Source organism: Arachis hypogaea, chromosome 7, assembly GCF_003086295.3.
Source record: "Arachis hypogaea cultivar Tifrunner chromosome 7, arahy.Tifrunner.gnm2.J5K5, whole genome shotgun sequence".
Classification (NCBI taxonomy): domain Eukaryota; kingdom Viridiplantae; phylum Streptophyta; class Magnoliopsida; order Fabales; family Fabaceae; genus Arachis; species Arachis hypogaea.
Window position 1 is genome coordinate 71,512,214 of NC_092042.1, and position 12,617 is coordinate 71,524,830.

At 35.2% G+C, this 12,617-nt stretch overlaps 1 protein-coding gene across 1 annotated transcript; it reads left to right on the forward strand.

Moving 5' to 3' along the window:
• Positions 1-7,971: 7,971 nt before the first annotated feature.
• On the forward strand, positions 7,972-11,143 carry LOC112703373 (uncharacterized). Its single transcript, XM_072199606.1, has 4 exons — positions 7,972-8,102; positions 8,742-9,034; positions 9,184-9,300; positions 10,033-11,143. Exons 2-4 carry the CDS (start codon positions 8,744-8,746, stop codon positions 10,882-10,884), a joined length of 1,260 nt encoding a protein of 419 aa, XP_072055707.1. The 5' UTR covers positions 7,972-8,102; positions 8,742-8,743; the 3' UTR covers positions 10,885-11,143.
• Positions 11,144-12,617: the final 1,474 nt, after the last annotated feature.

Below are 12,617 nucleotides of genomic sequence, written 5' to 3' on the forward strand. Positions count from 1 at the left end.
TTTTATTTATTTAGTTGCTTGGGGACAAGAAACAGTTTAAGTTTGGTGTTGTGATGAGCAGATATTTTATACGCTTTTTGGGGGTAATTTCATATAGATTTTAGCATGTTTTAATTAGTTTTTAATAGAATTTTATTAGTTTTTAAGCAAAAATCATATTTCTGGACTTTACTACGAGTTTGTGTGTTTTTCTATGATTTCAGGTATTTTCTGGCTGAAATTGAGGGAGCTGAGCAAAAATCTTATTTAGGCTGAAAAAAGGACTGTTGATGCTGTTGGATTCTGACCTCCCTGCACTCAGAATGGATTTTTTGGAGCTACAGGAGACCAATTGGCGCGATCTCAATTGGGTTGAAAAGTAGACATCAAGGGCTTTCCAGCAATATATAATAGTCCATACTTTGCACGAAGATAGATGACGTAAACTGGCGTTCAACGCCAGTTCCATGTTGCAGTCTGGCATCCAGCGCCAGAAACAGGTTACAAGTTGGAGTTCAACGCCAAAAACACGTTACAACCTGACGTTCAACTCCACAAACAGCCCAGGCACGTGAGAAGCTTAAGTCTCAGACCCAGCACACACCAAGTGGGCCCCAGAAGTGGATTTCTGCACCAATTATCTTAGTTTACTCATTTTCTATAAACCTAGGTTACTAGTTTAGTATTTAAACAACTTTTAGAGACTTATTTTGTATCTCATGACATTTTTAGATCTGAATTTTATACTCTTTGATGGCATGAGTCTTTAAACTCCATTGTTGGGGGTGAGGAGCTCTGCAGCGTCTCGATGAATTAATGCAATTATTTATGTTTTTCCATTCAAACATGCGTGTTCCTATCTAAGATGTTCATTCGCGCTTAACTATGGAGAAGGTGGTGATCCGTGACACTCTCAATCCATGAACGTGTGTCTGACAACCACCTCCGTTTTACATCAGATTGAATGAGTATCTCTTAGATCCTTTAATCAGAATCTTCGTGGTATAAGCTAGAATTGATGGCGGCATTCATGAGAATCTGGAAAGTCTAAACATTGTCTGTGGTATTCCGAGTAGGATTCTAGGATTCAATGACTGTGACGAGCTTCAAACTCACGAGTGTTGGGCGTGATGACAAACGCAAAAGAATCAATGGATTCTATTCCGACATGATCGAGAACCAACAGTTGATTAACCGTGCTGTGATAGAGCATTTCGACCGTTTTCACTGAGAGGATGGGAAGTAGCCATTGACAACGGTGACACCCTATATAGAGCTTGCCATGGAAGGAACTTTGCACTTTTGCATGAGAGGAATATTACATTACAGGAATTCAAAAGACAAAGCATCTCCAAAACTCCAACATATTCTCCATTATTGCACTACAAGTATTTATTTCACGCTCTTCTATTTTTTTTAGTAATTCAAACTGATAATCATAATTGATCTCCTGACTAAGAATAATAAAATAATCATAGCTTGCTTCAAGCCAACAATCTCCGTGGGATCGATCCTTACTCACGTAAGGTATTACTTGGACGACCCAGTGCACTTGTTGGTTAGTTGTGCGGATTGCAAAAGTGTGATTGCAATTTCGTACACCAGAAACCAGCATTAAAAGTTTTCAAGATACAATCACCAACGAAAGAGCCATGACAGCCAAGAGCCAATAGAAAAAACAAAGACCTAATATCACTATCAAAATGAATAAAGGTTCTTTATATTCTAAAGTTGTTTGAAAAACAACTTAAAAGCAAAAGTAATTTTGTCTAAAATTCTACTAGCTATTACAAAGATAAATTGTTCAACAAAGACCCACAAGTCGGGCCATACAAAATTAAAAATAGAACTACAAAAAAGGACCTAACAAAGGGTTGAGGTTGTCCCCAGTCACAGCATCATTGCCTCGAATAGAAGGGGTTGGGTCATACTCGAAAATCGGAACGGCCGGGATGGCACTAGGGGATGAAGGAGGGAGCTCGGTATTAACAACCTCATGAAGTACCTCAGGAGTCTGAGAAGCTTGGCCGACTTGAGCACCCGAAGACTTCGGGTTGGACAAAGGCTCCTCCTCGTCGTCTTTAGGGGCCGAGGCAATCTTTCCATCCACCACAATGTTATCCTGACTAAACAAGGATAGATCGGCCTCAGTGACAAGGATTCGGACTTGAGCCTTCAGGTTAGCAACTCGTCCATCCCCTTGGCCACTAATGTAAGAATTTATTGTTAACTTAGAATTTCTCAAAAATAGAATTTCTTCGTTAGAAGTATAGTTTAAATCAACAGTTAATTCCTAATGAAATTTTAATCTAAAGATGTCATAATCAATACAAAATAAACTGGGAGTTTTTAAATCCCGGGTCATCTTCCTTAGAAGTTGTAATTTAGGTGCTCAATTATTGGCTATGGAAAATGGGGGTTGGTGGCAAGAGACAAGAAATGTAAATAGTAAGAAAGTAAATGAGCAAACAATAACTAAATATCAAAAGCAATCAAATTCAAAGGCAATTAATCAAGAAAAAGGGAATTCAAATGCAATAAAAAAACCTCTTGGCAAGGATTGAGAGCTACGGTTACCTATCCTAGCCATTGACAACAAACACATGATAATTATGAAAAGTTAATCCTACTTAGTTAACCCTACATCGAGGATAAGTCAAATAGGCATAATTGATTTCAATCCTCAAGTCCTAGTCAACTCTATTAATGGAAGACTTAGAGTTAGTAGAAACCAAATCAACTAACTACTCTAATATATCAATCAAGAATGGACATCAATGACTCAAAGGTCACCAAAGTCCTCAATTCCAAGCCAAGAGTGAGGAAAACCTAAGCAAAAACTAAGCCAAGTATTTTATCAAATACTTGGTGTGCATAAAAATAAAATAATATTAAATTTTATTAAAAATAAAAATCTAACTACCAAAAGCAAGAAAATAATAACAATAACTCAAACAAGCATTAAATGAACATAAAACGTAAATTGCATTAAATGGAAATTAAGATGTACAAGAGTGTTCATAAAATAAAAAGGGACATAAATGAGAAATTAAGAAGAAGAACTAAGAGAACTAAGATAATAAAGCATGGAAACATAAATGAAACTATATTAGAACAAGAATTAAAAGCTGAAATTAAAGGAAAACTAACTAAGAAAACCTAAATTCTAGAGAGAGGGGGGAGCTTCTCTCTCTAGAAAACTAAAACAAAACATAGAAAAATCTAAACCTAGTTGCCCTCCCACCTCTTCATTCCTCTTTACTTTGGGTTGAAATAGCTTCAGAAATGAGTTGGATTGGGTTTTGGAGGCCCAAAATTTGCCCCCAACGATTTGCAATTAATGAGATCACATGACAGCGTCGTCGGATGAAATTCACTCCCACACGTACGCATGGGTCATGCGTACACGTTGCCATGAGCTCACACCTGTGTGTACGCACGTATCACTGTGCATACATACGACTGCTGAAACATCCAAACTCCATTTCTTCATGATTTCTTCTCTTTTGTATGCTCTTTTTCTCACTTCTTCAACCCATATTTGCCTTGGAAACCTGAAATCACTTAGCAAATACATCAAGGCATCAAATGGGATTAAAGTGGATAAAATTTAGCAATTAAAATGCCTAAAAAAGCATGTTTTTACTTTCAAGCACAATTTAAGAAGAAATCATGAAACTATGCTATTTCAATGGATAAGTGCAAGAAAAGTTGATGAAATCTACCCAAATAGAGCAAATAAATATCATGAAATGTGGATTCATCAGCCACAAACTCCTCAAGAGTGGCATATCTTTCCTTGGCCTTCTCCAACTCCTCTTGAAGATCGAGCTTTTTCCCGAAGGCTCGGATATAACTCTCCTCGGCCTTCTTTTTTAACCCTTCCGCAATAGTCGTAGCCGCGTCAGCCTTTTTTACCCTGGCCTAAGCCCTCTCTAGGTTGGACGTCAGCCCGTCCATCTCCTCCCCCAACTCCTTTTTTATTCTATTAAGCCTCTTCACTTCAGCTCGAGCAGCAACTAAGCAACTATGAGTGGCACTAAAAGGAGTCTTCTGTAACTCCTTAGTAAAAAATTTACACACTTCTGCTGTCCAAATTTCACCCTAGGCCAAGAGTTAAAGATGCTTCTGGAGAGCCACATCATCCATACTATATGGCTGAAGGGGAGGATATTCTTTTCGCTCCAAGATAGGGCCGTCAAAATCTTTGTCATAAATACTCCCCCCTCAACAGTCTTTCGTCTTTTAGGGCAAGGTTCCAAAGATGAAGGAGAAGAAGGAACGACAGAGCTTTCTGGAGGAGAGTCAAGAGGAATCAGCCAACTTGATGGAACAGGAATAACTTTCTTTTGAGTGGAGGTACCCGAGTCCAATTTCTTGTCAGTAGATTGGACAAAAGTACCCCCAGCTTCTTTTGTTGAATACCACGAGCCACAACAATCTTTGTAGTGTTCCGCAGTGTCCTCATAGCAGATTTGGGAGCCATTTTTTCTACAAAAATGAAAATAAAGGTACATTGATCAAACAAACCAAAAAAGCAAAAAAATCTTACAAACCTTTTTGTATCCAAGTAAGGAGCCCGACCCTAAGACTCTTAGAACACATCGACTATACACTTTTTAAGTTCATCTAGTTGCTTTACCCCATACTTGATAATTATTGGATTTCTTCCCAATATAAAGGAAAGTAGGGCTCATCGTTCTCATCCAAGAAGAAAGGTCGGGTTTTCTCTCCAGCTCGGATTTTGAAAAAATAATTTTGAAGTCATGAAAGGACTCATCAAAAATAGAAAAAACCTTTCTACCCTGAACGGAACGAAAGGAACGCCAAGATAGCTTTTTTGCGCCAAACGGTTTAGTTAAGACAAAAAGGTAAAAGAAGACCTTAAGGGATGGTCAGACATCGAGCTCTCGACATAGGAGCTGAAAATTTTCAAAAAAAACCCAAGAGTTCGGGTGAAGCTGGGAGGGATCGACATTACAAGCTCGAAGGATATTTGTCTCAAAATCAGAAAAAAAGCTTAATGCCTAACTTTGTAAAAAAGCACTCGTAGGCATAAAAAAAGGGGCGTTACGGATTATCTAAAGGGGGGAAACAAATCCTCTCCTTAGGATCAGCCACTACTATTTCGTAATTCCTCTCATCCTCCCGATTTTCATATGGCCTATGGTGTCTATGGAAAACTTCAGCATATTCTTTATCAACTACTGGCACAGGAGTAAGAACAGAGGTATCTACTCAATATAACAAAGAATTCAGAACTTTTGTAGACATGTCGATTACAACAAACCGAGACAATAAGTTACACCTACAAATACCAAAGGAGAAATCGTCACTAAAAGAGCTCGGACACCAGTAAAAAGAAGTCGGATAAAAGCAATAAAACATAAAGCATGATTTCAAAAGATCTTTTCAAAACAGAAAGCATAGAAATGGCGTCCCTTCTACACTATCAGTAGCGACACCATTAGAGGGCAACATGATTATGTTCTACAGCAATAAAATGGCAACAAGTTCCTCTAAATTCTAGAAACATAGCTAAACATTCATAACAGAAGTATCAGATGACAAAAAACAGTGTCAAAAAAGGGTTTTTAGCAGAAAAAGCAATAACAGCTAAAGAAGCTATCAAAGAAAATCTCCAAGGAACAAGCATCGACAACGTAAAAGCAAAAGTTCAGCCACCAACACTACTACCCAGGGAACCATTCAGAATAGTTTCATGAATACAGAACAATCAATGCTAAAAGAAAAAGCGAATAAAAAAGTCAACCTTGATGAAATTCGAAGAAAGGGGCACGTTAAGCAGCAAAACCAGGGATGATCCTCTTCACGAAGAACTCTTCAAAACGAATCAAGATAAAGACAATCTTGAAACTGAAAAGTGGTTACGATACAAGAAACAAGGAGAGAAATGAGGGAATTCTTGCAATGAAGAAAGCAAAGGGAGCGTTTTCAGAAATGAAAAAGGGAGAAGAAGGAGAGCGCGAAGCATTTTATAATAGAAAAGGGACAAAATAGTCACTTCACACCCCTTCTTAAAAGCCATGCATAGATTCCAAGGGAACTGCCGCGAAATGTTTGCTTCTCATTTAAAGAGGCAATGTTCAAAGTTTTAAAATACGTCGAGTACCCGACCTCTTGACGGCGGTATACCCGACATCGAAGCTGAAGCCACGAAATGCTCGAATCCCACCTCATAGCAAGCCCAGACTCAAGCAGGGACGTTATTCATACCCTGTTCCAAAACATAAAAGTCAGACCCAATAAAGATAAAAGGCCCGACCCAAAGGGGGTGGCCTCCACCATATACCCGACCTTTTTGGAGGAGGTTGGACACAACGAAGGGAGTACAGCTCTATTTGTTCAAGCAAGTAACTGCCTCTGTGAATCTCTCAAACTATCTCTATCTTTCTTGAAAGATAGGTCCTAACAAACTCCCAAGATAAAAGGAACGGTTATCCATCAATAAAGGTAGAACTACTTTAACAAGGGTGGTTATCAGTAGGGACGGATCTACATAGGAGAGTGTGGGGGCAAATGCCCCCATTGAGATTTTATGAAGGTACATGTATTGTATGGGATAAAAATTTGTTTGTCCCCAGTCTCTAACTCAATAAATAAATTTGACTCCACTTCAGTTTTTTTAATTCTCTTTTATTATTATTCGTTTCTGATTATGTGTCTTCTAGTAAGCTCCTTAACTTCATTCTTTATTTCTTTTTTATTTAGCTAAATATTCATTTTTATGTTTTTATATTTTTTAATTCATGTAATTATTCTACATTTTATTTTGTAGTTATGTTATTGTATATTTTTTTATTACATAGTTAATAGTTATTGAATAATAAGATTCATCAGTAATTTAAATTTTAAAATATAGTAATATTAACTAGCAACAAATGATAGTTCAAATGAAAAGTAAGATCTAAATACATAGATAACTATTGGTGTTTCATCCTTTGAAGTTAGCTCTATTTTTGCTCGCAATAATGACATCAACTGGAATTTTAAATTTAATTATGAATATTATAAAGAGTTGATTTCATAATCCAATGAGAGATAAATTTTTAAATGATTATTTACTAACATATAACAAAAAATTGACATTTAATTATATTGATATAAAAGAATTATTCAATCTTTTCAAAAAAAAATTATATGTTATTACTTAAATTACTATACAAATATTTTAATTTATTAGTTAAATAACTAAAAGACTAATTATATTTTATAATAATAAAATATAATTATAAAATTATTATTATTATTATTATTATTATTATTATTATATATTCTGCCCATTGATAAAATTTTTTGAATCTGTCATTGGTTATTAGCTCTACTATAAATATACTGATACTCTTCAGGTATATACACGTTCTAATCTACTAAATCCTGCTTAATATCTTTGCTAACTTAAGTATTGGAATCTCTTATAGATATTACCCCCACCTCGTCACAAGTAACTCGGACGGTGACATCTCGACACCAAACAAATCGAATGCTGCCTCAGAAGAATCCTAAATCCCACGTCCACACCCAAATCAACGTTTTAGATAAATCTCATAACAAAATATATATTCTAATATTATTATCTTAATTTAAAAATTAATAATTAATTTTTTATTTTATCAACTTTCTCCCGTTAATAGATCCTCCTCCGCTACACATTACACATTTACACCTAACCTACCAAAAGAGCGAAAAGACGATCTTGGAGGTTCATTAAAAAAGAAAAAAAAAAAAAAAGAGAAGCAGCACGTAGCCACGTAAGGAAATGCTGGACAACTGGAGTAAGGCACCGGCGTTGGGGCAAATGTGGGATTGCACGTTGCGACTTTCCATGATTGTTTACAAACTACGATCTTGCTAATCGTGGTATGGTTCCCGCGAAAATCCACAAGAAAAAAATAAATAATAAAAAAAGAAAATTTAGCCTCTCCAATTCCACAAGAACGTGACGTGCTGCGGAGCGGTTCAGGTAGTGTCCTATCATCTCTCTGTTCATTTTATAGTTATCATTATTATTATTTTATCTTTTTGGAAAATTTCTTTACGTTTTCTTGAGCTACGTTTTGGAAGAATTACTGATAGAATCAAACATTTTCTGTTTTATCGAGGTATTAAGTATTTTATATCCATTACAATTGATTCTCAAATCAAAAGATGACATAGGATCTTCGAATTAGCGACTTAAAAGTTAAAAGTATACCCTCTTCGCAAGAAAAGTTTCCATTTATCATTTGCGACTTCAGAATGGGATGAAATGTATGAAAGGAGCTTGATCTAGGTTTTTTATTAGAAAGTGATTCTAAAATGGCAAGTCTCTGCGAGAAATGTTGCCTCGTTTGCTAAGATTTGAGCACTGATTTCGTTTCTGATAGACATAGCACTGTGCAACATTTTTCTTTTCTTTTAGGGTTTGTTTGAGTTGGGATCTTTGGAGGTGACGGCAGGGAAGGGAATGAAGTGTTTGTTATTTAGTTTAGAATTACAAGAGCCACTTGTTTGCTTAATGGTTCATGACTCGTGTATTTATAAATTTAGCTGTAATGTGATTATGAATGTGATTTACTAATTACTAGGTTCAAGGTTAATTTATTTGAGTCTGGTTTAAAAATATCAAAAGAAGCATGTAATAATATACTAATATGTGTATTTTGGAATTTGTTCTCTGTTAGTATGGAATGCTAGGTAGTAGGCTTGTGGATTTTTGTTGTGGTTTGAATCACCTTTAATGGTTTTCTATGTATGCGCAGACATGAGGTCGAGGAAATTGCACCAAAGAAACGAGGTGCTTGGAGGTTTTCCTGAGTTTGGTGCAATATTCATGTCTAATAGAAGTACTTTGCAAGAATGTTTTGAGAAGAGATTGTTTGGGCTACCTGTTGGTTACTCTGATTTTGTTCGAAACGTAAAGGAAGGAATGACGCTGTTCCTTTTTGAATTTGAAGAAAGAAAGCTTTATGGGATTTTTGAAGCAACATCAGATGGTGGCCTGAACATTGTTCCCCAGGCATATGTTTCAACAGGAAGGTCATTTCCTGCGCAGGTGCCAATTTATATGTTCCTATTTCATTTGTTTTTTTCCAGTTCAGAGATTCTTTTGTTGTTTCTGTTGATTTAAAGATCAGTGATCACTTTAAGAAAATTCTTATGCTGATCTGTTTAATTGTTGATTCTGTTCTTTATATTGACCAGGTCAAATTCAAAATAATATGGCACTGTGATCCTTTATCTGAAGATGAGTTTTATGGTGCCATTCGAGATAACTACTTTGGTTCCTACAAATTCAACTTTGGTCTCACTAAGGAGCAGGTGTGCTTGTTTACAAGTTTTGGTTGACATTTATGCTTCATGTTCCTTGATATACTAGTGTGAGAAGTTAGTGTTTATCCATCTGTGTAGGATAGCCTGCTACAAAGCATTGTCCCATGAATTTAGTGGTGTGTCCATGTGTTTGACACACATAGGGCATGCATATGTATATGTTCAACTATTTTATTTATTATGCTTGGACATACTTTGGACATGGCTCACACAAGAGCACGTGGGATACTCAACTTGGACAAAATTTTTATTTTTCACATCTATTCTGATGGGCAAACTCATTGGAAAATCCTCTCCAATAGCCTACTTGATCTATTTCTAGTCTGCTCTTTGATTATGAATGCGATAACAACAATGGTGGAGAAGGGAATGAAGTTAATATTCAAATGCTCCCTCTAACTAAACATCAAAAATCAAAGGATGTCAATTAAACATCTTTCATTAAGTTCACTAATTATGTTATGTATTGGTAGGTGGCCTGCAATTTTTTCAGGATGGGATTTAGTAAGCATTGACATATAAAGAATGTCCAAAGTAGTGAAAATTGATGAATTAACATTTATGAATATCTAAAGATATTGTAAATCTTGAAACTTACACTCATGTGCCATATTTGTTTCTTACAATGTTTAAGGATTTGGTGCCTTTGTATCCATTTCTTGTTGATTATTTGTGTCCAGATGATGTATAGGTTTATGATTCTTATTATTTTGATGTTAGATTGAGAGCCTTCTGCAGTTGTTCAGTTCAAGAAAGATTGAAGTCCCAAGAACTCCATGTCACAGAAAAAGGAAGAATAAAAAACAGGGTTACAAGTCTATAAAAGATGTTGGGAAGAAAGGGAGGTTTGCGGAGGTTGAAATCTTCAGAAGGAAGCCTGACAAAATTCATGGCAGTTCAGATATTTCAGAGCTAGACGTGGAAACATTTTTGGCATCTATTGCTTGTGGAAAATCTGAAGTCACCCATTCTGATGATGCTTATGATCCTGAAAATCCTGGTTTCCATCATTCAGTTGTCCCTAAGGATCTCAATGCTGCTTTTGGAGAATCACATGAGCTGGTTGCCTTGCAATCAAAGAAAGAAAACTTCAATTTTTCTGCAGAAGACACCTTGGAATATATACCCTTGTGTTTACCAGATTCTGCTGATGAAGAGGGTTTTGATGTTGGTGAATGTACAGGAGAAGAGCTAGGTAAATTTGTTGACAACAAATTGTCTATTATCCCTGTCCCTCAGTTACCACTTGTGTCTAATCTGAGTGATGAAGGATGTAACCAAAAGAAAATGGAGGATTCAGTCACTTCTTCAAATGGAAGTCCATGCTCTGGATTAGATAACTCGTCCTTGGCTGCTATTTCCTTCTCAGATGCAATTGGCTTTCAGCCCAAACCTGGAAGTAATTGTTGTGAACTACAGCCAGCCAAGTGTTTGTATTCTGACAACCTGAAAAAGAGAGCCAGTGTGTTTTCCCGGTTAACTTTTCCTTCTAAGGACTCCATTTCAAAGAATCAAAACGATCTTAGAATGAAGTTAGTGGATCATAAGTTGAGAGTCAAGCAGCATAGTTGAGGACAAATTTCCCAGAATACAAACATTATGATAAAGTTGACATACCAGGAATGTTGGGTTCCTATTATAACAGGACGTTTCAAGAAATCACTGCCAAATGATGGGATTGGATAGTACATAGTAGTATATTTAGATTGCTGTTTGGATTTGGAAACTGCATGGTTTTGCCAAAAAAAGCTAAAAATAGAACCATTGTTAATATACCATGATAGAACAGTGATTCTTGGTCTAATTTTAATAGAAGTGATTTTAGCTTGAAGTGAGGGAAGCCTAGCCCAACCATTAATCTATGAGAAATCTCATTAGTTTCGTTAATCGTGAGTCACATGATCTTAATGAAAGTAACGTCAAGCTTTCTGATGGCTCTATGCTTAACGAGTTCAGTCCAGTCTTTTCTTTTCTTTTTTAGTTTTTGTTTTATTTTTTTATAGGGAAATATTTGGTGTTAATGATTTGGATGAACCGAAGCAATATGAAGAGCAACATCTCGTTCGGCATATGACTGTATTGAGAGGTAATGTCATGTATATATGATTTGGGATTCAACTAGTCAAAAGTAACATGGCACTCGATCAGTTTATGCACACTCAATATATCATGAATTGTTCAGCCATCAACAAGTTAAAAAGCCAAGTATTATAATCTGTACATTTTTTTAGGAAAAAATAACTCGTGACAATAGTTATTTCTACTTGATAAATCATGCATTGTTCAGGTGAATGCTGCTATACACCCTCTGACGTTGGGTGTAATTCAATGATAAAAAGTTGAAACGATGTTCCAGCTTTGCAGTTCGTCTTTCCCCTTGTTTCTAACTTCCAAAGATTTGTGAACGGAAAATAAAAATAATCATGATGTGATCTAATATGATGTATACTCATTTAGTTTTCATGTTGGTTTCACAATTTGTGGTGTGTTACAACCAAAGAAAATTGGTAAGTAGAAAGGAGTCATTTTCAAATAGGCAATGACTAATGGAAGAAACCCTACTGTTGTTGACCTTGATTCGTTGAACTTTTCTCTTATTCTGCGTAGAAGAGGAAAAAGGATAAACATTTTGCTAGTACAGAAAAAAATACGGTGATAGAAAATTCCTTTCAAAGCTCTGCATAGCTAAATAACTAAAAGGTTGAACATTCAACGCAATGAAGTAGGAGACTTAGGGTGTGTTTGGCAACCACGTTCAAAGAGAAAAAGTACGTTTAGATATCTTGAAAGCTGTCATTTTTGGTTTGGCAAATTTTTGGATCCTGAACGCAGAAGTGATTTTGCATTCAAAACCACGTTTTCAAGAAGTATCAATTTTAAGCTTCTGTGTTTCACCAACGGGCTTTTAGCCATCAATACTCAATCTTTATTTATCTTTTACCAATTTTATCCTTTATGCATACTATTGTATTATTTATATTATTTTTGTTTATATGAACTATCTTTTTCTATTATTTACTATTTTTTTATTAATTATTTATTTGATATTATACACTTTTATAATTATAATTTTTTTGTATTATTTTTATTTTTTTAATATAATATATTGATCCTATTAAGAAAATAAATTAAACAAAAAATGAATTCTAAATAATAATAATAAAAAATTATAACATACTAAAAAAGAGTACTAAGAGTACTAAAAATATACTATATAAAAAATATCATAAAATTTTTTTTGATTTATTTTAATTACTACCAAAATAAATATTTAATTTTTTATTATTTTTAGTACTCTCTAAAAT

What these genes read in the sequence shown, in the direction of transcription:
- LOC112703373 (XM_072199606.1), top strand. Translation starts at nt 8,744, where the DNA reads ATGAGGTCGAGGAAATTGCACCAAAGAAACGAGGTGCTTGGAGGTTTT. An exon ending in GAAGGTCATTTCCTGCGCAG is followed by an intron (nt 9,035 to 9,183) that starts GTGCCAATTTAT and finishes TATATTGACCAG; the next exon opens with GTCAAATTCAAAATAATATG. An exon ending in TTGGTCTCACTAAGGAGCAG is followed by an intron (nt 9,301 to 10,032) that starts GTGTGCTTGTTT and finishes TTTTGATGTTAG; the next exon opens with ATTGAGAGCCTTCTGCAGTT.